Source organism: Pleurodeles waltl, chromosome 1_1 (assembly GCF_031143425.1).
Source record: "Pleurodeles waltl isolate 20211129_DDA chromosome 1_1, aPleWal1.hap1.20221129, whole genome shotgun sequence".
NCBI classification, from domain to species: Eukaryota; Metazoa; Chordata; class Amphibia; order Caudata; family Salamandridae; genus Pleurodeles; species Pleurodeles waltl.
The window spans coordinates 568,643,117-568,668,966 of NC_090436.1; the positions used below are offsets into that span (position 1 = coordinate 568,643,117).

The following is a 25,850-nucleotide window of genomic DNA, read 5'->3' on the forward strand; positions in this document are numbered from 1 at the left end:
AAACATGATTTTCATGCAGGACAATGCTCCATCACACGCGTCCAAGTACTCCACAGCGTGGCTGGCAAGAAAGGGTACAAAAGAAGGAAATCTAATGACATGGCCTCCTTGTTCACCTGATCTGAACCCCATTGAGAACCTGTGGTCCATCATCAAATGTGAGATTTACAAGGAGGGAAAACAGTACACCTCTCTGAACAGTGTCTGGGAGGCTGTGGTTGCTGCTGCACGCAATGTTGATGGTGAACAGATCAAAACACTGACAGAATCCATGGATGGCAGGCTTTTGAGTGTCCTTGCAAAGAAAGGTGGCTATATTGGTCACTGATTTGTTTTTGTTTTGTTTTTGAATGTCAGAAATGTATATTTGTGAATGTTGAGATGTTATATTGGTTTCACTGGTAATAATAAATAATTGAAATGGGTATATATTTTTTTTTGTTAAGTTGCCTAATAATTATGCACAGTAATAGTCACCTGCACACACAGATATCCCCCTAACATAGCTAAAACTAAAAACAAACTAAAAACTACTTCCAAAAATATTCAGCTTTGATATTAATGAGTTTTTTGGGTTCATTGAGAACATGGTTGTTGTTCAATAATAAAATTAATCCTCAAAAATACAACTTGCCTAATAATTCTGCACTCCCTGTATATATCAATCAGACGTTCTACAGGTTTTAGACAGACAGATGCACACATACACGTACATCAAGTTCATGCCACTTGATAAATCTGCAAGCAACTTGGCAGATGGATGGCACGTTTACCTCAGATTCTTTCATTCAAATTTTGTGCAGTTTAGTCGAGTAGGGACAAAATTATTAGGGCTTACCAAAAAGTAGCATTTGTCACTTTATGCCCCATAGGATTTTTTCCTCTGCTACAAAAGAAAAAGAACAGGCGAGGACCACATGTAACCTTGCAACACTTTGTTTTACATAACACCTTAAGTGGCCAAGGATATGCCCAGACACGATCACTTGCTCGCTGTGTCACAGTATCTAAGCTATAATTCACTGACAATATCCACTGAGGCTGGAACTGATCCACAGTTACTTAAGTTCCCTTCTGGAGCGCCTTACCTGGCAGTTCAGGTTGGACAGTTTGTACTAAGAGCAGGGTCAGTACTAGTCTTCATGAAGCTGGCCTCCGACTACACTAGCCCACTGGGCCAAAATATTTTAGGTTAGAAATCTAGCTAGAGTGTACACTGTTTTCAAGCAATCCTCTCATCACCTTTTGTGAGGTTGGTTCGTGAAGCAGATCACAAACCTACAGTTGACGCTGTTTGAAATCTGATTGGCAAGAAGAGCTGATCACTTAATTAATGCCATTTGCAGACTTGACAACTTTCTTGTTGAAGCAGGTGTTTGTGGGGACACAGTATGAACACCCTGAATAAAACGTCCTATCCCACCACACCATATGGTGCCATATGGCCACTGCTATGTCAAATTCAACATCAGGATGAGGAACAATTTTGTATGCTTTCTTAATATGCCAAATATCTCTATTTCCATTATCATCCCTTTTTCCTATAGCCCTAACCCTTTTCACAAATCTCCGTGATGACGGTAGGTACTCTACAGAGCATGACCAAGGACCATGCCCTGTTACCAGCACCAGTATGCTAATAATACATCCAACCACAGAAACACATTTTTTTGGAATAGCTCCTTATGACCAATATGTACAAACAATCTTAACAAAAAAATATGTAAACCTAGGTTTTATCTTGAAAAGGTGAGTACAGATTCCTCAGAGAGGAATTTCGCAGGTGTAAGTGTCTCATTTTCTTTTTAACTTCTTATGCTAAGCTTTTGGGCCTGTCGATACAAAAACCTCAATATTATGACACAGACATCCCAAAATATTCACTGAGAAACATATATATTAAAGAATGAAGTTAGATGCTTGGAACATTAACTTGATACCATTATAGGTACGAAACACAATTTCTCACAGCCCAGACATGACACATGATATCATCAGTTCATAACTGGTGACAACACTTTAAACAGTAGTGTACTTATTGTCAGTAAATGCATAGAGTTCAAACCTTGCAGTCCAATACAGATTTCTTTACCAAGACTTCATACATTCCACTGAGAGTTAACGGATGTTCCAGCACATGTTAAATGACATGAAACTAACCAAAAGTCTTTGAATATAGATAAAAAGAGGAGTGCCAATGATCATTACTAGATATTCCTTCAGTTGCTTTGATATAGGGAAGCAAATCTGTGCTGCAGTACCAATGACCACTTTAACACTAATGGGCACAAAGTACAATCCTTTTTCTATGTTGCATGGTTTTTAGAATAAAAAGTAAACTGTTCTCCAAATGTACCTTATCTTCCTAAATTGTGTAATTTGCCCAGATCCTGTTCTTTGAAAGCTATGGAATACTTTCTCTAAATATGTTGGAACAGGAATGCATGGTGTCCATGCATGGTGTACAGCTGTGTTTCTCTAACCTGAGTTTGACAGTGAGTACTGTGTCCTCTTTTTGATTTTGGCACTAGTCTCACACTATCCTACTGTGTGTATAAATATCTGTCTTTTGACATGAGTGAGGTGCTGGACCTGTCCTGTGATGCAGAGGGATGCAAAAAGCATGCCTTCATTTTACTACTAGTAAACTCATGTTCTATCATGGATTAAGACTCTAGAGCGAAGGTGGCAGCATAACATCTTTTGTGCATCCACCAGACCATTTTAACTCTGCCACTGGAGTGGAGGCCTGCTGATCCGTTAAAGTTCTGCTTCTATCCACCAACCCAGATTCTAGCTCCAGATTCTCAGTTGTATGCTGTGCGTGTATGTGGCCTGTGTGATACATCCATTATCTTTAGGAGTGAGTGAGAGCAATTGACGCCTGTGGGTTTTACTTTGGAAGCCCCTGGCCTGTTCCTCTTCACAAGATAGGGGTGAGGATGTTTTCCAAGATAGGGAAGTATACTGCAGACATTTCTGAAACTGGAAGGAGGAGACCTAGATATGGAAGCGGGGGCAGAGCAGACAAGGCTTCAGGAGAAATTAAATTAGATTTTTTACTGAGAGAAGCTGTGGACTAGTAATCATGTAGCACTGTGTTTGGCTTCTTCAGCAAAGGAAAGGAATGCTCTGCAGTGTACTGCTGTGCAACCAGAGCTGGTGTGTCCGACAATCGGCTCTCCAGAGATGAGGGGACACTGCTTGAAGTCTCACCTTTGTGAAAAAAAACTGTTCCTCTGACCTGAACGCCTAGAGGTCAGCCTGTCTGCTGAGAGCAGGGAGGAGCCTGCCAACTGTGCAACAGGCAAGACTGCCAATAGTAGCATGGCCCAAGTGACACAAGGGTCTACCAGGAAACGGAAGACTGAAAAGAGCATTCTGCAAATTGAGGAGGTGGGTGAAGTCTCTTCGAGATCACAGTTCTGAGTGGGGATCGTAGAAAGCAATTGTTGGTTCCAAGAACTGCACCTGAAGAGGAGATGCCAGTGCTGTGACCAGAGCTGTCTTCACAGCTGCACCCACAGTTGTGCACAAGCGGACTGTGCCGCCGCAACCAACAACTGCACATGAGGCAGACTGTGCTTCTACAACCAAGAACTGTGCTAGTGCTGGATGCTGCCATCACATTCAAGGATTACTTTCTTATGCACTTGTGCTGCTGTTATCCTCAACCCTGTGCTGCACCTCACCGTGAGGCCCAAAACAGGTCTGACTGCTGCAGTAAGTCTCCATCAAAGTCCAGTACCTGCATCCATCTGCGAGGACAAACAGCAGCAATCCACCTTGTTCATCTGCTGTATTTTACAGTGGCCTATGCAGATTCAAGGCAAAGCCTATAGCCACATGTCTTCTCCCAGAAGTGGAACAGAAGACAGACGTGTGCTGTAGGGCCTCCACCAGCTGGCGCAAGAGAACACTGAAACCTGCACTCTGGTAAAACTGAAAAAAAGGTGGGCTATGTGGAATTGAGTGCTAACATACTGAACAGGGGTAATCTCCACCTGAGCCTTTGATGCATACCTACTATACACTATAAAACTTAGGTGGAACTGCCTAGACTCAAGGGGTGGGAAGAACACCTGAGAAAGGGGACGGATAGGGAATAATGCAATGTCCAGTAACCCAAGTGCAAGTGTGTTTTTATTGTATCTGCTATCATTTTCTGTGTAGTTTACATGTGCAGATTATAGTACTCTTCTTTTCTAAAGAAAAGCACTAAGAGATTGTTGGGTTTTGAATTGACAGAGCCCCACACTCCTACCCTGAGAAGCCTGTTACTGTTCCTCACCAATACCACTGAGTCAAGTGCTGGGGGGGTTGTACTTGGCCCACTTTGCAGGGCCATAGCAGCATGGACACAGGAACATCAGAGGCCGACCCCAGTACCCAGAACTGAGGCCCAGTAGCAACTGTTTAACATGTAGCTCCCTAAAGGGCCTCACAACAATCAAAAAAGTCAATATGCACTTAGGATGTGGCATTGTATTTTAAAGAAGAGAATATTATGACTAACACAGTCATGTAATTCCAAATGATTATAAATACATGGATAATCATCTAACATTTCACCTTTTCTGCATGCATGATCTACAATCTTATATAGTAATTATATCACTGATACAGTCACTATTATTGGTCACAGAGACTGCTAATTTAAACCAACATGTCATTTGTATATAATAGGACATCAGCGACTATCATGCACCTGGCCACATCCAAATTGAGGTAATAAATGGTGTTTGTGGTTACTGTGATTTTATGTAACTCAAACTCGGAGTTACGGTTGCACAGCTCAGCATAAACTACCCCATTTCATTCTTTTTATTAAAGTTCTCAGAGATAGACATTTATTCTGTGCCTGGAAGAACATCAATGTGCTACGACATAATACAGGAAATTAAATTCCAAAACAAAATTCACAACCCAAGTACATTTCTCCAGTTACAGTTACAAAATAGATCTCTCATTCCAAGTCACAATACAAACATACATCTTGTACTCAAAATAGCGCTGTTATCCCAACCTTACAATTCACATTCCCCAAAGCAAGTGTTTTCCAAACTTTATCTAGTACTTGCATTCCTTATACAACCTCATTGATACCAATATATCTTTGTCAGGACTACCTAATGTGTATGTTTTAGGTTCCTGTGTCTCACAAATGTACTGTGTTTTCCAGCATTAAAGATGAGAGCATCACATGGATTGCGACACCAGACAATCAATGACCACTTGCTGATCTTTCTCTTGCCATTCATTACCTTCTCTCCTAAGTTGCACATGAGAAAGAAAAAACAACAAGCAATGGCATAGCCAACAATTCTCGCCTATGCAAAAGATATTGGTTTTGCCAATGTTTTACTCTTGCTGTACACCAACATACTTGCTGTTTAGCGTGGCTAAAAGTGAGTGATGTAAAGGGGAGTGGAGTGTCGTGGAGTGGAGTGTTATAAAGTGGCAGAGAGAGTTGTGGAGTGGCACCGAGTATCGTGAAGTCATGTAGAGCAGAGTTGAATAGTGTGGAGTGAAGTGAGGTAGCACAGAGTGGAGTGGCAGAGTGTTGTGGAGCAGAGTGGAGTGGAAAAGAGGGTGCTGCGCAGAGTGTTGTAAAGTAGAGTGCCATAGAGCAGAGTAGATTGTTGTTGAGTGGAGTGTCAGATTGAAGTAGTGTAGTAGAGTGGCGTGTCAGAGTAGTGTAGTAGGCACAAAGGGGGTTATTCTAACTTTGGAGGAGGTGTTAATCCGTCCCAAAAGTGACGGAAAAGTGACGGATTTACCACCAGCCGTATTACGAGTCCATTATATCCTATGGAACTCGTAATACGGCTGGTGGTATATCCGTCACTTTACCGTCACTTTTGGGATGGATTAACACTCCTCCAAAGTTAGAATAACCCCCAAAGTGTCAGAGTGGAGTGGAACTGAGTGAGGTGCAGTGACGTGGAGGGAAGTAAAGTGACATGGAGTGGTGCAGAGGGATTTGCATAGAGCGCCGTACAGTGGCCTAGGGTGGAGTACAGTTTCATGGAATAGAGCATCATGGAGTACAGTAAAGCAGATTGGCCTACAGTGAAGTGGCGTAGAGTGCATTGGTTTTGAGCAAAGTGGTGGAGTGCATTGGCGTAAAGTGCAGTAAAGTAGAGTGGTGCAGATTGTAGTGGCGTGGATTGGCCCAGTGTGTAGTGGCAGAGAATAGAATAGAATGACGTAGTGTGCAGTGACGTAAAGTAGATTGTTTCAGGGTAGAGTGAAGTGGAGCACAGTACAGTGGTGCATAGAGTGCAGACGTGTAGAATAGAGCGACCTAGGCTGCAGTGGTGTAGGGGCATAAGGTTTAGTAGATTAGAGTGACAAAGAGTGCAGCGGCATAGAGTGGAGTAGAGTGCATTGGCATAGAGTTGAGCGATGCAGAGTAAAGTGCAGTAGCATAGAATGTAGTGGTGTAGAGTAGAGTGCAGTCTTACAGAGTAGTATAATGAAGAGTGCAGTGGAATACTTTGCACTGGTGTAGAGTGCAGTGAGAGTAGTGTTGCAGAGTAGAGGTGAGGAAAGCAGTAGCATACAGTACAGTGGTGCAGAGTGCAGTATCATACAGCACAATGGTGTAGAGTGGCATTGCGTGCAGTGGCACAGAGTGCAGTGGCGTACAAAAGAGTGTTGCAGAATAGAGTATAGTGGCTTAGAGTACAGTGATGCAGAGTAGCTGGCGTAGAGTTCACTGGTTTTGAGTAAAGTGGTATAGAACACATTGGCATAGAATGCAACAGTTTAGAGTAGAGTGGCATGGAGACCCGTGGCATTGAGTAGAGGTGTGTACCGTAGAATGACAGCGTACATTGGAGTGGCATAGAGTAGATTGTTTAGGAGTAGAGTGAAGTGGCGTAGAATGGTGTGGTGCAGGGTAGAGTGGAGTGGCAGGGTAGAGTGGTGTTCAGTGCACTGGCATAGAATGGAGTGGTGCAGAGTGGGGTGGCCAAGACTGGAGTGGTGCAGTAGCGAAGAGTGCAGTGGTGCAGAGTAGAGTAAATTGGCATAGAGCGGTGCAGAGAAGGGTGGTTTTGAGTGAAGAAGAGTGCAGTGGTGTAGAGCAGAGTGGAACGGTGCAGGGTAGAGTGCGGTGGCAGAGTAGATTGTTTTACAGTAGAGTGCAGTTGTGTAGAGTAGATTGGGGTAGAGTGCAGGGTCATAGAATGCAGTGGTGTAGAGTGGGTTACAGAGGCTTAGAGTGGACTGGCGTAGAGTGCAGTGGTACAGAGTGAAGCAATGCAGAGTGGAGTAGAGTGGAATGGTGTACAGTGCATTGTCAGAGTGCCATAGAGTAGCAGAGAGTTCACTGTTGCAGAGTAAAGTGTAGCAGTTCAGAGTGGAATGGTGGAGGGTAGAGTGCAGTGGCGCAGAGCAGAGTGATGCAGAGTAGAGTGGCAGTGTAGTGGTTCAGAGTGCACTGGAATAAAGTGGTGTGAAGTGGTACAGAGTAGAGTGCAGTGGCATAGAGTACAGAGGCATAGAGTGCAGAGGCACAGACTAGAGTGGCAAAGAGTCCAGTGGCATAGAGTTCAGTGTTGCAAAGTAGATGGTCACAGAGTGCAGTGCTGTATAGTAGAGTGGCACTGAGTACATGGGCTTAGAGTGCACTGGCAAAGAGTGGAGTATAGTAGAGTGGTGCAGAGTAGGGTGGCGTAGAGTACAGTGGCGAAGAGTATAACAGAGTGGCAGAGAGTACAGTGACAGACTGCAAAGGTGTACAGTGTAGTGGCATAGAGTGTTGCAGAGTATCATGGCCTAGAGGGCAGTGGTGCAGAGTAGACTGGAGAGTAGTGCATTGGTTTTGAGTGAAGTTGTTTACAGTGCACTGGTATAGAGTGCAGTGGTTACAGTAGAGTGGTACAGAGTAGAGTAGGGTGCAGCAGAATGGCGTGGTATAGCAAAGATTGCAGTAGCCTAGAGTAGAGCGGGGCAGAGTGGAGTGGCACAGAGTAGATTGTTTCAGAGTAGAGTGAAGTGGTGCACAGTGCTTAATTTGTAAATAAAATGTGCCTGTGCCCAAAGCTCTCCTATGAAACATGGGACTGCTGAAATTAAATGTGCGAGCACAGAATACTGAGGCAGCATAATCCTAAAGCCATATCAGGCCTCTCTAATCCATTCACAGCCACTCCCTGCCCCTTTAGCTCACTCTTGCAGCTTTCTGCTTTCTCCTTTTGTGACGCTTTTCTCTTCCTCTGTGTTTCCCATATGTGTCTTTTGCTTGCTGGAAATGCCTGATGCTGAAAAACAAGTACTGGCCCTCAAAAATATAAGTGAAGGTGCCCCCACCGGAATCCATTAGCTTAAATTAGGCACTGGTGGTGCACAGTAGAGTGGCATGGGTCAGGGTACAGTGTAGTGGGGTAGGGTACAGTGGTGAAGAGTGCATGGTAGACTAAAGTTCATTGGCACAGAGTAGATGCAGAGTAGACTAAAGAGGCATAAATTGGAATGGTGCAGAATAGAGTGCAATGATGCAGTGTGGAGTGATTTAGTGTGGAGTGCTGCATAGTTGAGTGTAGTGGCGTCAAGTTGTGCAGAGTAGATTGGAGTGAGATAAAGTGGCATATGCATGGTGTGGTAGCACGCTGCCATTACATACAACACATCTTCAACTGAAATGACCATTAGATTTGCACAGATATACAGTTTTCCTGATAAAAGTGTGCTGTGGACAAAATATAATGTGTGGAAATGTAATTACCTAGTGTATTGATTTGTTTTGTTTGTATTCAAATATATGTTTCCACCACACTTCAGAATTACCCCCAGTAGCCTCATGCCTGCCACATAAATCCTCTCACTTTGAAATCAGAGAAACAAAAAGTAAACGCCAAGCTCCTTTGGAAGACAAAGCCAGACATTTGACCTGTCTCTGAATTCACAGCAAATGTGACAAGATAAGAAGAAGGTTTAAAAGTCTGTTTACAGAAAGGGAGCACTCAGGTGGATACAGTAAATAAGGTAAGGGCCATGGAAGGAACACACTCAAGCTGGACAGTCTAAAACAAATAAAGCCAGCAAACAGACAGTAAGAAAACGTGAATTTCAAGCCAATGGTAAGCAATGGGTGTAATACATTCCCAGAGAAGCTTTTTAAATGCCTTTGAGATGTCAGAAAACCAGATAGCTGTGTCTGTTAAGCTTTGACCTACAAAAATAGAGACTGGGGCTATCTAGGAAGGGGAAGAATGCTTCAAATCTCCTGAATGGGATTAATGAAACAACAAGCTATTGTGGACTCACAGTACTTCACTTGTGCTTTACAACAAAACTTGTACCAAAAGGACACAGAGGAACTCCATCTCGAGATCTGGAATTGGGACTAAGATTTCCAAACCGCTTGGATACCGGTTTTCAGCTATGCCACCCTTACCTAAGGCTTGTAGCACTTTAATAGTATGATGACAAAAAATGAATAATGCTCACTTTGGAGAACATAATAAAAGGAAAGAAGTGCACTATGGTAAGAAGGATTGCGTGAAATTAAATTAATTTAGTTATTGATTTATCTGGTGTTCCATAGTGCAAGCATGGCCTAAGGGGATTAGAGCGCTTTACATAATGTCAAAACTAGTTCTGGAGTAATAAACAAAAATCAATTATCATGCCCAATACAGGACTAGAACTAACCTAAACCAGTGTAAGGAAGAATAAAAGGTAGCCAACAAGAAAGATGACAATAGGGAAAATAGGAACAAGTGGACAAGGGCAAGACAACAAGAATAACTAGGAAGAGTAAAAAGGTGTAAGTAAGAAAGTTATTCTGGCAGATTATAAAGAAGGGCAGGCACCTACTAAGAGTAGTGAGAAGGTTGGGACAGCAAGGTAGAGAGGTATGGGAATTGTCCCGTTTGTTGAATTGGGCAATGAGGTTTAGATAACAGAAGAGAAGATAGAGTTCTCTGTTTCAATCAAAGAGTCTTTGAAACAAGAGGATTTTCGGCTTCTTAATAAAGGTTGGTATGTAGAGCTGGTGGAAGTGAATTTCAGGTACTAGCTCCACTGCTAAAGAAGGCTTGGTGTTTAGGGTTTGTGAGTGATACACATTGTCTTGCTTCTGCTTCCATGGGCGGCCACTGCAGTGATCCTAGGACAGGAGTAATTGGGTCACATTACTTGCATTCAGAAACAAAGAGTGCAGCAGCGTTAAGCACAGCTCTAAGAGGGGTGGGGGGCGCTACATGAAACTTTGGAAGGCCAGTAAGAAGAAAATTTGTATAATCTAGTGTGGTAAGCATAAGTGATGGGCTCTAATTTTATAAGGTCTTAAAATCTTGATCAGGAATAAACTGCCCAATGCCCCGAGCAATGCGAGCCAGTAACGTGAACAAAATATCATTACATAGATCTGCAGGCTAATCCTGCCATCAAGGACATACCCCAGGGATCTAGTATTACCTGTGACAGCAAGTTTTAAACACAGGAGATTACATGAGTCAATCCATAATTGGGCAGGTAGGGTTGATATTTTTCAGAGGAATTAACAAAAGTTCTACTTTTGAGGGATCGGAGAGAGATTTCTTATAAACAGTTTCTTAACAAAAGCAATAATTAGACATGTTCAATGAGCGCGCTGCTAGAATGTACATTTTTTAGATGTTGTGTATTGGAATAAGAGGTATTATAGCAGTGCGACCTCGTTTCATGCCGAAGCAGACAGAGACCAATCAATACAAGAGGGAAATTGAATTGAACTTTACCTGATCCTTTGTGAACCAGCGTGCCTCTTCTATTTCATTCTTGTCAACTTTAATATCTGTAGAAAGTGCAACAGCTAAGCAACCAATCATTAAAGAGGACGGCATTGGCCATGGCTGACAAGAGACGTACTGAACATGGCCAACTTTGACACCGCTCTCCTCCTCCACTTCCCTCCGAACAGCATCTTCTATCGTCTCTCCTAATTCAAAAGGGCAGAGGAACAATCAATCCATTAGCACTTTATGATTGCCATATTTCACATGGGGTTAAGAATTGAAAAACTTCACAAAAAAGTTATCTACTGGCGTCAGCTCCATAAAAATCACAATAAGAACTCTGAGAACACAAAACAGAAGTCTACTGCGGCGTAAAAAAGGCCAGCTACAGAAATAACTTTTTCATACGAGTGTGAACAGAGCAGCGAACAGATTAAAACACTTGACAATATGTATACTAGAAGTCGGATTTAATTTAAAAAAATCATTAGCAAGAGTTAAAAGAACTTGAGGCTACATGTACATACAACTGGTCATAAAATACTGGTCGCAATTTGCGACCAGTGTTTTTGAAACTAGTGTGGTAATTTACAAAGTGACCTATGTACTAATAGGTTGTTTTGCAAATTACTGACTGGTAGTGGGTCGCAATTTTACCTACCTCATGAAAATTAATGAGGTAGGTCTCAATTTGTGACCAACTACGATTTGCAGCCATGACGGGGACGTAATTGCAGATCGTTTTCCTAAAAGGAAACTGTATGCGTTTTAAAATAAAAAAAAAAATGTTTTTTTTTTTTTTTTTTTTTTTTAAGAGTAGGCAGAGGGCCGTGGGACCACTGTCTGGCCTTAAAAAAAATCTTTTTTTTAAACATTCTCAAAGGGTAAGGCTCCCAAGGGGACCCTTTCCCATTTGCACAAGGGTTAACGAATGCTTTGAGACTGCATTTCAGCTGCAAAACATTAGTACATACCACTAAGGTTTAGTATTTCGTAGGGACACCCTAAACATGCCCCTTTCAAATACCAAATCGTTATTAGGTTGCAAACCCAAACTGCGATTCGATAATGTGTTACCGAATAGAAGGCTGGGTTTGATACAGTAGAAAAAAAGCTTTTTTGCATTCACAAAAGGGTTCGATTCTCCGCATCAGGCCGTTTGCAACTTCAAAAACGATTTGTATGTTTAACTCTAAGCTTTGTAGTCACACCTTACTATATATAATTGATAGTAGGCAATATTCCTATAACTGTATTTTAATTTACAATCAGAAAATACCAAAAACCACCTTTGCTGGCCCTAGCATCATGTCACAAAATCATGTGTCAGTGCTGGGCTATAAGAAGTTATGCAGCGAACATGAATCCATTTGGTTTAATATTTCCATTTAGACATAAAAGCTATCATATAGTACATTATGCTTTTGTACAATTCAAGGTAACGTAATAAAAGTGTTGTAAACTGCTGCAATATTAAACCGAGCAAGTAGGTTTTTAGAATTACATGGAAACAAAGTGAATAAAAACATTAAAAGTACTTGGTTTCTAATGTTTGTAAAAATTTAAAATAGACAAGACACAGATTTTTGTGTTTACCAACCTAGTTTCAAACGACACTACCAACACAATTGGGTCTCTTTCGACATTTCGACATTACTGGTAATGTCGGATTATTGAGGGATTACAAAATACTAATTATTAATAATTACTGCAGTTATATAGCAAACTTTATCATTTGCCTGATTAAAGGTGTTCTTATCCAACTGAACGGTACTTTTTTTATTTATTTATAGCAGAACTATGAAAGCCCGAGTGGATCCTGATTCGAACCAGTGACTTTATGTTGCACACAAATCTGAACAATTAATGCATCAGCCCGCTGACCTGCCTTAATGGAAAAAGCAACTCCTCATCTGGTGAAAGAAAGGGATGAGTGCACTGTTTACTCACTGGCCCAGTTACTCTGCCTGATGGTTTGATCAGAGAGCTGGGTAGAAGCATCTCTATTAGGCAGACAGTACCCCCAAGGACGGAGAAGGCAATGTGGCCCCCGTCACGAAGGTGGGTGCTGTCCTCTGTGGTTCCTTAACAGGTAGTGGTTGTACTACACACGTACACTGTCCCTTTAAGAGCAGCAAAGAGCTAATATTCTACTGGGCAATGTCTGTCCTATCACTGCCGAAAGCCTAACGCTAAATCAACATTTATCGCCAGTGGTGACAGGGAACAATGAGAGTGCCCCAGTGCCAATGATGCCATAGGCAACGGTGGCCACAAGCAGAGGCTTTCATTGGCAGCGTATCCGCACCAGTCACTTTTAGCGCTGCATTCCACGGCTGGGTGGAAAGCGGCTCTGCCCCTTTAATGAGGTCCTAGGTGTTGTGTGTCATACTTGGGAATTCAGTTGTTTAGCTGATGCAATCCTGACCTGCTCTGTGGGTAACATGCTGTGGCTGCTGCTGTTGTTGTTAAACACGTTCATGGAGGTGATGTGGTGATGTGGTGTGATGTGGTGATGTCTGTGAATGCCTAAGTCTAATATGTGATCCCGGGCAATTTATTCATCTCCCTGTGTCAGTTCTTCTATTTGTAGGAAATTGACCTGGATAGAAAAAGCAGTAAATTCCGGTATAAAGCTGTCGTGCACATTTTTTCTCTGCATAAGTGACATTTCTACTCTAGCACAGAATATGGTCTGGCTGTAAGCAGTGGCTTGATGGTCAGTATAGGGTACATAACATTACCGGGCCGGTGGCAGGTGAACAGCGGGGCTTGTATTCTGTAAAGGAGTCGTATAGTTGTTTTGCATAGACTTATCTTTTAGTTGACCCGAACAATGAGCACATAGATGGCGCAGGAGACTACTCATGAGCTTTGTTCAGACAGCATACCGCTGTAAGTGGGCAGAAACGTGTCAATCAAATCAGTGCTGAATTATTTGCCTAGATAGGTCTCTTTGCATGCTTTGAAGGTGCTGAAGTTACATATTTTTGTAGTATGAACATATTCTAGTCACCTGCTCTGCATTATTTTGACATCTCATCATCGGGTCAGAATTCTCCCTTTAAATAAAAATAGTTTTGTCTTGGGATGTTGACAGTAGGAGCAGCCAGTATGACTCGTTCGGGTGCTGGCTGTAAACCCTATGCCCCAGTAAGTGACCATTATCGTCAAATTATTTCGGCCACCAGTGGGAAGTCAGAGCTTGTTTTGTGCCCATGTTATTTAGGCTAGTATCTTTGAAAAAACTCGATGAAGCCACAAAGGGCACACTGTCTGTATCATACTAGGCAGCCAACCATGACATAGATGTGGTTTCAGGAAGCCAAGGCTAATGGAGGCTCAGGAGGACCAAATCCTTGACTCAGATTTTGAGGAATTATCAATATTTGAACTTGATGCTCTTGATTATTGATAAGAAAACATCAAAGCTAAAGCCAGCAAAGCCTCAGAACAAATAATTACCATAGGTGAAAAAAAATATACGTCCAAATCCACAAGTCCATCACTGATCTCCAAAACACCAACAGCTAAAAAGTTCTGTGCAAGTTTCAAAGGGTCTGTGCAGGTTTTTGTGACCTGTTCCTTAGTACACAGACTTTAAGGCTCCTAAAATGGCATCAAGACAATCATTTTCAAGACCAAATAAACAAAATGTGATTATACAATGCTTAATGAATTCTTTATATTTATGTCCCCACCACCCCAAGTCTATATGCAGGGGGACCTTAAGTTTTGCCACAGCAGAGACTAATATGCTTCCACCATGGCCACACTTCTCTGACAGGCCTGTGGAGTAAGGGCTGTTTGAAAAATGGCTACATGTTTACCTGAACAGTTTAGATGGGTGGACATCTTAGCATTTTTTTTTTTTTTTTACAGTCACCTCCGAGCAAAAGCTGGCAGTGATAGACAGTAAAAAGTGAATAATGGTCCCCCCCACCTTGGGAGATCATTTTCATGGCGAGGGGAGCGTTATTTTGTTATTTTCAAAAAGAAAATCCGATTAATAGATTCTTTTTGAATTTTACAAAAAAGGGAAAAAGTAAATTATGTCTGAAATAATGCACAATCCTGGCAGTATGCTGGTGGCGGTCAAACCCATTATTCAGGGCTGCTGTACATTCAGGATCATAATAAATCCTTGCCGAACTGTGCATTATTTCAGACATAATTTGAATTTTTTCCTTTTTTTCTATATTTATTTGTATGAATGTTTTTTGGTTTCAAGATAAAGGAAAAATCTTTTATGCATCAACGTGCGCACTGTCCTCTGTGTTAAACAAAGCTTAACAATAATATCTAGTTCATAAAAAATGTGTTGGAAAGTAGGATCATAATAATCCTTGCCGATAAGGTCACTGTGTTAATTTATGCACTTAAATTGATCCTGCTTGAGCTGTTCACACTTTGTGGTATGGTTTATATGTAGCCTAGGACCTAGAGGGGTATATAGGCTCAACCCTACTATTTTTCTGTCCATTAAATAACACCCGGGTGGGTGTATGGGTTTATGTTGCACTTACAAAGAAGTAAATGCATATGCACAACTTTAGAAATATCAGGGATATCAGTTTTTTTTTTTTTTTAAATCAGGAGGACGTTTTAAATAAGATACAAGATACATGCCATGGAGGTTTACAACACAATAACAGTATGTCAGAACCATATACAGTAAGTTATACAGAGGAACAAATATCCAAATTATTAGACAATCCAGCTCTGTTAAGTGACACTAATGTCATCATTGCTACTGGTAAACTAGATAAAATAGAACAATTGAAAAGATTGAAAAAAAACAGCAAATCAGGACACATTAGCACGCACAGGTTCTACTTGAACATCTTAGGAATAACACCATACCCTGGGATTTACAGGTGAAAAATATCCCAGTTATGTTCACTAACGATATCAACTATCTTACACAGTTCAGCGGTGTAGGATCAAAGTGCTGAAGAGACTGGCTAGCTCTTTTGAAAGAAACAACTCTCAAAAGAAGTGACCAGGAGCTAAAGGAGAAAAATAAATCCTAGAAGATCAGACTATTATTGATGCAAAAACACTCCTAGATGAGGTCAACAAACAGATTTCTGAATTCACAACAATTATGATCAATGAAAAGACTACTCAAGAAAAATTCTTCAAAGCCAGGGGAGCTAACAACCAAAATATTCCAAATTACTTGCACCAACGCTATCAGCCCAGTACCACAACTCTGCACATTGAATTAACTACCCCGCAGAGAGAGGACCTAGTAAGCTGGTTCCTGGCTGTGCATAGCCTTCTGGCAGACGGTTTTCGGGACTGAGATTGTCCCAGCTCCCAGTAAAGTTGGTTTGGTATAGTCTATATGGTGGTTGTATTAGCGAATTGATTAGTGTATGTTCAGAACGTTGTTCAGTCCTGAAAAGGCCATAAAACAAACAGGCCGAAACGAGTCGACCACAAAGAAAATGAGCCTGCCAGACAAGACCTACAAGATATACAATTCGGTTAGGGGCTATTGCTCAAAATAACCATAGACATTAAATATATGACCCTTTGAGATGGTCTGGTATCTTAAGCGGCCGACCTATTGATGGTACAATATACCTGATTAATAGGTTTGACTGTCACCAACATAACGTATGGCCTGGGCAAGGATTGTGCATTCTTTCAGACATATTCTTTCCTTTTTTTGTACAATTATTTCTATGATTGTTTCTTTGTTTTCAAGATAGATGATTTTTTAATGCATCAACATATGTATTGTCCTATGTGGTAAACAAAGCATAGCAATGATATCCAGTTCTTAAGACATGTGTTGGAAAGTAGTCAAATATGATCAGAACAATACTTGTCGATAACAATAGAAATGTTATTATTGGTGTGTTTATGAACTTTAAATTGTCCTGTTAGAGCAATTCACACTTTATTGTACAGCACACAACTCAGCCACTTCCTTCTGTCTGCAATCTAACTGCAGGGCCTGGTTGACAAAACGTCGCCACAAAGATCCTGCATGAAGATTCACCCCCTTCAAGTTTTTTTTGCCCTACTGCTCACCCTCCCTCCCAAAAGATGTCCTTTTCCAAGGGGTTTCAATGACTGTTGCTTAACTGACAATCTTTCAACTCAAAACAGACTCACTGTTATCCAACCTGGCTTTCGCTGTACTGTACTGACACCTATTCGTAATAGGGTATTGGCATTGTTATAGTACATGCTCTATCAACAGTGCAGCATCTTGTAACTATCAGTAATCCGGGGTGTCTGTGAAGCAATGATTAGGGCATTCTGCTCTGGTAAATCTCTAGGATGGGCAGCCCATCTTATTTATTGGATAGTGGTCATATGAATTAGGTGTTGTGCAACTGTGGCTGCAGGACTTTACCAATTGCTTGTACATATCTTAGGGTAGTAGATTACCAGTCTCCCAGCAGTTTTGGTAAGTCTGAGTGTCTGGCTATGGTGCGTGCAGGCATGTGTGGTGGTCTGCCTAAGGTCCTGCATGTGTTTGCTATTGGTCTGTGTAATTTTCTTTGTAATGCTGATGTCTGCAAAGTGGGAGCAGTGTAACTGGCATGTTTGTAATTCAGTACAAACAGATATATGGGTTCTTTAAACTTGTGTTGTGTTTGTGTGATGTTCCATAGTGGCCAGTTTAAGAAAGTAGCTATGTGCTACAGCAGTATACAGGCTGGCAGCATTATTTTTGATGGACTTGAAATGTTCCATCTAATGTAATGAAATGTATCATCTAAACTCACCACCATCACCCTTCTTCCACCCTTATCCTCCTTGACCTCTTTCAGGTAGAAAACACAGGTGAAACACCACAATAGGCTAAAACCCTACAAGCATTAGATATACCTGGCACACTAGTAGAATGGCTTGCATCTTACCTTTTGACTTCTCATTCGCCTTCCTAGCATTCTTCATACTCCATCATCTATAGCATTAACAGTGGATGCCTCTCAATGATTTGTCCTTTTCTTTAAACAGCATCCCTCCTAGTTACATCATCCGTCCTCCAAACTTTTCCCATTGCATTTAGGTGAGCAACCGACAAATCTTTTTCACCTGTCGATTGTTTGCCTCTCTTCTTCAAATTTGATTAATTGAATGACTGACAGCCATTTGGAACTATATAACCCACTGATATACACTAATAAAAACATGCTCTAATTCCCTGCCTCTTCTGGCCCAACTATCCGCAAATACTGATTTTGTTCCCTCATCCAATATTTTTACTCCTGTCCGTCTTCACAGAACCTTGGCAAGCTCATCAATTATATCATGAGGTTGAAGAGTTCCGTCTCCAGCTCTAATATTGCAGCTGGGTTCCATGTATTAAAACATAATCTCCACCCCACCTCCCCCCTTCATCTTACAGGAATTTAAGTCCCTCTATAATATAATGATTATATATGTGAACTGCAGCAGCCTCTTACGTTGTATTCTACATTATTCTGACTAAATGGGCAAAGTGGGTAACTTTGCTATTCAGACTCCAGTTACCCTCCCTAGGTACTCTCCCACATCCCCACTGTGAGAAAAGATAGCTGCGAAAAAGCGGATCTCGGCTCCTAATCCATCAACACAGGTCTACTACACACTCACTTGAACTCTGTTATCAGACCCACCCATCACATCAAGTGTCTTATTCCTCACCACTGGGGCACACTAACCGCTGGACTGTGTGCAACCTTCTCCTTTCTCATCTTTACATCTGCCTTCAAAGCACACCCGACGCAGCTCAGCAATCCACACAACTACCTCAAAGCACACTCTATGTCCAGTAACCTCCCGCTTTTATAAATTGTTATAATATGTACAGTATTGTACTGCCGAGGGCAAATTTCCATTTAATCCTTCTCTCAATATATCAAACCAAAATGATGATGACCTACGATGCTGGGTGTGTGCTGTTTTAAACAGCACTTGTGATAGAAATGCTCACACAAAAAAAATCTTTCATTAATAAACCTAAAGTGCCATCGGTCACCCTCTGCTAAGGACCTCTCTTCAAAGTGGTTAACAGGCATCTTCTTCCTCAACTGTGTACATGTAGACATTGCTGCAATATGCCTTTCCTTCTGTCAGTTTTATTTCTTTATCGCAATCATAGTTTTCTAATTTGTTCTATTACACTACTAGTACTTCACAAGTACTGGATCCTACTCAATGTGGATTTCACCATCTGCATGAAAATGAATTTGCTCTTACTACTGTAGCATAGCTAATGCTATACAACTCTGCCTGGATTTTTGTAGCAAGACAGCTCTCATTCTTCTCAACTTCAGTGTGGTTCCTAATACCATTTTTCATGGCATCCTTTGTGGCTGTCTTCTCCAACTCGATATTCAAGGCTCCTTCCTGGTTGAAATTATTTTAACTCAATCCCATCCAGACTAGTTATCTTGCTCTTTTTCATTCCTTTGACCACTGCTGACAGTCTGAAGATCCTCAAGTCCCACCTCTCAGCCCTACCCTTGTCAGCCTCGATGTGCTCCTTCTAGCCATATTGATTACCTTCTTTGGTTTCACAAATTTGTTTCCACCAAATTTTTAGTGAATTTTTTTTTTTAGAGTACACACCTCTAAGAAAGTGAAGCCTACAATTCCCCTAAGATAAGCATAAGAAAGATCTGCAAAGGATTAAATGAATAAGTGGAAAACAAGAAGCAACACCCTGCCCTCCCTAATCTTCCCCCTCCCACCTAGTTCCTAGTGGTAACTCATCATCATCTTTCCTTGTGTACTTTCCCCTCATGTTTACACCACCACTGAATCTTTCGCTTTGTAAAGCAATAAGCCCAGAACACTCAGAGGCCCTCTCCCCTTAGCTAGTTAGCCCAACGAATCTTAATGATCTAGGAAAACCATAAACAAAGACCTCGTCCATTAAATAATCGACTAGTAGCTGCCACTGACTATCAAATTCGTGCTCCATCTCAAGAAGACTCCATGTCTATTTTGCCATGGCTAGCAGTTGCCAAAGCTTGCCCACCCATTCTTTCATTTTTTTTTTAGCTTAGAGGGTTACATCCAGTGCAGTGCTGGGAGAAGTTTCCCAGCCAGAAGCACATTGGTCTGTTTTTGGCATAATTATGATTTCCATTAGTATTAGGCCAATGATGATGATGGTAGCAGTGTTTGGCTGTAGTAAATAGCCCACCATGTTTTGAGGAGTCGGAGAATCTATTTAAAAACATAGTTAGCCTTGGCATGCCCACCAAGTATGTAACACGTCCCCCTTCTGTCCACATCACCTGCAGCACAGACCATCTGTTGCTCCAAACATCTTTTTCAGTTTGGCTAGAGAAACATGTCATATCATCATGAGCTTGTACAAAGACTCTCTGTTACATACACTTTTACATAAAGAAAGGAATGTCAGACCAGAATTTTCACCACTGTGTTATTGAAACAAAGTCATCCAAAATTAATTTCCATTGTTACATATAGAACCATTCTGTGTCAGAACCCACTTCTGCCATGATACTATAGATAACTGAAATAAGGCCTCTGGGACCAGCATAGGTTGTCAAAAGCTTCTCCCAGTTTGTTACGGGTTGTATTGCCACCATTTTGTTGTTAGGGAGAAGACCCAATATTGTAACTAAAAACAGTGCATGCAATCAGTTTCTTTCACTGTATAATCATTGATCAAATGCCTTAATATCATCTCCCTGGAATAGATATCGTAACATTCTGAACTTGCCTTCCGACCAGTCTGTGGATGCCCTTCACATTCCCAGGGGTAAAATCTAAATTACCCTACAATGAAGTAAAGTAAGAGGAGTGGTGTGCGGCTAGTTTCTAATGCCCAGTAACTAAATCCCAGATTTCTAGGGTCGGTTTCAGGATATCAGAATAGTAACAGGCTGGGGGCCTTGGCTGAGTAGATAGCCATGGTATGGCCAAGGGTGCTTGTCCCTTCACTGCTGCATCCATATGGACCCAACGGTGTTTGGTTTCAAACAATGATCATTCAAAGAAGATAGTAAGTTGGGAAGCTTGACCGTATTTCTTTTTGTCGAGTAAATCCAACCCACTAGATACCTAGAAGCTTTTGAAGCTTTCAACTTCCTGGCTCAGATGAAATAATCTATACCTTTTTCTTGGGCTTTGATATCTTTATCAGGGAGCTTCACTGGCAGCGTTTATAAATGTTATAGCAGTCTGGGTAAGATGCCCAACCAGGATATAAAGTGTTTTCTATGTTTATCGAGGTCATTTTTAACAGTGTTAACCACACAAGAGTAATTCGCTGCCTAAAGAAGGCAATGCTTTGGTATTATATATATATGAGATATACACACACACATATATATTTTAGTCTTATTACTGGCCCAGTGCAGGGCGGGTCAATGTCGAGAGTTTATTTTTTAATTTAGAAGGGTCGGCCCATACCCGGCATCTCTGAATTTTTAAGGTCAACCTTAAATAGAAAGGAGGAAATTGGACATCCCCGAGTCAAGCCTCTAGTGAAGGGAATTTCTTTCGACTTTTCTCCATCAACAATTACTCTTTGTGTTGGCTGGTTAAGACTAGCTGCTAGCCATGATAACATCCGGGGGCCCAGGCCTACTGCCACACGGACTAGGGAGTGAAGTCCTAGCCAACCATGTTGACTGCTTCTCGGTGTCTAATCACAAGATCACCATGGGGATCCCTTTGTGATTGGTGTTTTCCATTAGACAGAGCACTTGCCTGATATTTCCCACTGTTTGCCTCTGGGGGATAAATCCAGCATGCTCCGGATTGATAAGGTATGGCAAGTGAGCCATAAGCATGTTAGCCAGAACCTCAGTAAAGATGTTTGTGTCAGAGTTTAAAAGTGCTAAAGGCAGGTATGCCTCACATTTATTGGTTGGTTCTCCCAGTTTAATATAATATTTGCTGCAGTCGGTGAGGGTGATATAGTTTTAGAGTGCAACAAGGATTAAACAGAGCAACTTAGTGTGGGACCAGTGCTTATTGAAATTGTTTGTAAAATCAATTTGTCAGATCATTCAGCCTTGGGGATTTATCGGAGTGTAAATGAAGAATCACCTCTGTCTAATTAGCTCTTTCAGTTTGTCCCTATCGGGCGTGGAAAGGATTCGGGAGATGTGCTGCAGTGATAAAAGCCTTAACTTCCTCTTGGTGCCTGATAGATGGAGGTATGCTAATATTGGAAGCCTGGACTTCATCCTTGTTACTACCAAGTATATTGACCCCACACCCCAAGCAAGGAGGGAATATGCCTAGAAGCATCCTGCACCCTCAGCTGGCTCACCAGAAGTGAACCGGTCTTACTGGCCTATTCATAAACCTTTCTGGTAAGCACAACCGTGCTGTCTCAGGTTTTTCTGTAGCTTGGTCAAGTCTATCCTTCAGAGAGGTGGCCTTGTGTAGAACTTCAAAGATCCAGTTGTTCTATTTCTCTCTAGCGCCAATTTTAATTTTCCTCTAGAGAAGTCTGTTAATGTGTGCTAGTGTGGTGCTGCCTCGCTCTTTCTACAATGCATTGCCCTATAAAGATTGTTCTAAGGGCATTCAATAATATGTTTGGGCTCACCTATTCTGTGTCAAATTCCGCCAAGTACTGTATTGTCATCACCCAGCTCGTCTAGTAATTCGACCTCTGAGTAGGCATTTATCAATTTTCCAGGTAAGGTGCTTATTTAAGTTTGCTTGCTGCTCCCGCTCCATGGCGTGGCCTGACAATGTTATTGTAAGATGTGTAATGGAGCCAGTGAGTTTCAATATACTCTGTACGCCCCAGATGAACCCTCAAATAGAGTCTATGGGCAGGTGAAAATAAGAAACTCTGGCCTATCTGGATATTTGCTTCTCGATAGATCCTTAAGGTCGAGAGGCCTCACCCTCTGTATCAGTGTCTAGGACATTATACCATGTAGGTATCTAGTGACTGTCTAGAATCGGTTCTGGTGCTAGAATAAAGTCACCGGACCAGATAAGGGTCACCAGGTCCCGTTTCCCAATTTTTGTCAGTAGTTTAAGTAGATACTGGTTCTGGCCTTGATTGGGGATATGTACATTGTTAATATTAAAAAGGTATCCATTGGTGTCATCCTTCCAAATATATGTAGAGCCCCTCTAAGCTGTCTTAGTCACTTATCTCCTCAAAGTGGAAATCTTTATGGAGACGACATTGTGAGCCTCCCCTTCTTAGAGCTAGTGCCTGCAAAGTATTGATTTAGGGTAAAGCCTGTGCCTCATTGGGTGAGTATCAGGGTCTTTACATACATCTGTAGACATAGGCCCTCCAGAAGAGCCTCCCTCACATCTCTCCATACCTTGTGGCGCTTGACTGGGGAGTTCGGGATATTTATACTCCATGATAGGAGTTGAACCATTGGCCTGCCCTTCTAAAAAGCCCTGCAAAACTGATGACATACATTTGCCGTTCGTTGGGATGTACACTTAACAAGAAAATGACAAAAGAACTGTTACACAACAACAGAAATGGTTTCATAACAGACCAGAGTTTACCTTTAAACCCTCCTCCATTGACTCTTCTTCTTCCCACCAGTCTCCCCAGCCCACACACTCTCCCAACTGCCTCCAAGCACTTTGTGTTACGGAACAGATCCATCCACCGCTGTAACTGACTACCCTCAACCTAGCACCCGCCTCCTAGACCCCTTAGTAGATTCTTGAGTCTCCTGCTGATAGCTAACTCCCAGGAGGATGTTTACATCACCGAGCATGCAAAGTCATAACCCATGAACTGTATTGTCTAAGGCCCTTATGGCAGTGGCGGCTGGTGAAATTTGAAAATGGAGAGGCAGAAAGAAGACAAATGATATTTACTGAAATGTAATGTGCAAGTGAAGCATGTCCCAACACTTAAAGGAACGATTCGGGGCTACTTATGCTTGTGTTTGCCCACCTTCGTATGTAAATGAAATGGATAAACTGCACATTACCTCACGCCAATGTGGTGTCGAGCGTTATGCATTAATTTCATTATAATAAACATCATACACAACACTCCAGAAGGGGGCACTGTTCGATTACACTACTTCAGAACAGTTTTGCATGTTCTCACAAAAAAGGCAAGAGAAATGTAGGTATTTGAAATGTAGTAATACAAAAATAAGACTTTTTACAGCTTTCACTCAGTAAAATCTAGTAATTCAAAGTGATACTGACATCACTCACTGTGAAATAGGAAGAATGGCATACGCACGAAGCACCATTACAGATATTTGTAAATATGCACATAAAGTAACTGGTCCTCCAGCATTTAGTGGAGGTTTCCGATTGCCCTCTATAGTCATCTTTGCCACAACAGTTAAAATATGCAATCCGTCATCCATAAACAATGCAGATGGATTGCTACAAAACAAATGTTTAAGACTGTACGATTGACGTGGCCGATTACTCCATTACGCTGGGCCTGAGAGTACACAACCCTGTGAGACAGGATTTTCTTGATGTGATGTCATGAAGAAAGCCTTTCATATGATAATCAAGGGCTGTACAATAATAAGCACACATGCTTGGCTGAACTAGTCGATGATGTTCGGAACGGCAGAAAGACGAGGCAGCCAGCCCTTTGAAAGTTAGATGAAGGGTAATATTTTACAGGACACACAATTAGATGGGCAGAGTCCCAAGGCCCTAAATGCAGAAACCTCTCCGCCTTACAGTTTTATCAGATCCTCATCACCATTATGGGTTCCACACTCTCTAAGAGCCAATGAATCCCAGCTATATGCAAATGTTCGTGTTTCCATAACTTGGGTTCCCCAGCTCAAGCCCGGGTGAAGAATCTCTATATCATGTATATATGTGGAGTCATTTTAGGTTTCCTCGATTTTTCCTTGGACTTGCAGTGGAGACCCTTTTTCTCTTTCAGCTGTGTCCATGGATGCTCTCTATGATCCCCAAATTCCCTGTGCCTCTTCCATAGTGCGTACCATGTACTACCACAACTCAACTAGGAACCACAAAGCAAAATGGAAAGGCCATCTGTAGGGAATTTGGAACCTGCGAGCGTTGACCGTTACTTAGGCAAGTGACTGCTTTTTATTCAAAGTAGACTGAGAGAGGGCCTGAATTAGTTGATATGTTGCTCGTGATAAGTGAGTTGGTCTGTTTTCCTGGCTTCCTTCATGTCTTGGCCTATCTACTAAATCGGTACACTTCTCCTTCAACATATTGGGCTCGTCCTCCTCCAATTTGGCATTAGTCTCTTGCGTTTTTTTGAGTTTTTGACTCGTGGTTATTACACAATCCTCAATGGTGGCCATGCGGTCCCCAAGGGCTTGAATTTCTTTGGCAACGTCGGAGATGTTTGATTCTAAATGCATTTTTAAAGCTTGCATTTGCATGGTCACCATGTTCAACATTTTGTCATGAAGGTCACCTAGGGAAGCTTGTAGATCTTCTTTTTAGATGGGAGTCCCATAGTCCACCTCCCAATTTTTTTGGGGGGGGAGGGGGTTAGAACTTTTTTTTCACGCATCTGTATGGGACAAGTTGGCAGTGTTGTCACTGTGAAGAGTACTGATCCCCAGCGATCGCTGATTTTCTTTAGCGTTTTTGGTCCCTTCTGTTTTTAGCTTCTTATTCATGAACAATCCAGTAAACAATCCGCAGGGAGGCGCATCACCAGCACAGCATCAAAGTTTTACAACCAAGGTTAAGAGGATGTAAGGGTGAACCACTGCACCTCCAGTAGTAATCAAGCTTTAGCTTGATATACCGAGCAGAAAGCTAGGACGAGACAGTACATGAGTGTTGGACTTTTGGCCATACGCATGGTCATCCCTAGTCTTTTTGCCTCCTTCCTCCTGGTTTTTCTGACCTTTCGCTGTTGGCTCTAGGACTCTGAGCACTTTATCACTGCTGACCAGTGTTAAAGTGCAGGTGCTCTCCCATCTAAAGTTGGTATGATTGGCTTATACCTGATTGGCATATTTAATTTACCTATAAGTCCCTTGTACAGTGGTATCTCTATACCCAGGGCCTGTAAATTAAATACTACTAGTGGGCCTGCAGTGCTGCTTGCGCCACCCACTGAAGTAGACTTTCAAACCTGTCTCAGGCCTGCTAGCGCAGGGCCTGTGTGCGCAGTTTTCTGCCACAGGGACCTGGCATCTAAATTTACTTGCCAGG

The 25,850-nt window shown here is 41.9% G+C and overlaps 1 protein-coding gene across 3 annotated transcripts in view; it reads right to left on the minus strand.

Annotated features, from left to right (window-relative positions):
• Window positions 1–25,850, minus strand: part of NUDT12 (nudix hydrolase 12) — a 129,585-nt gene that overhangs the window by 19,231 nt on the left and 84,504 nt on the right. For all 3 annotated transcript variants that reach the window (XM_069226231.1, XM_069226238.1, XM_069226248.1), the window contains exon 6: window positions 10,734–10,933. In XM_069226231.1, the coding sequence (XP_069082332.1) occupies window positions 10,734–10,933 (200 nt within the window). The remainder of the gene's footprint in view (window positions 1–10,733; window positions 10,934–25,850) is intronic.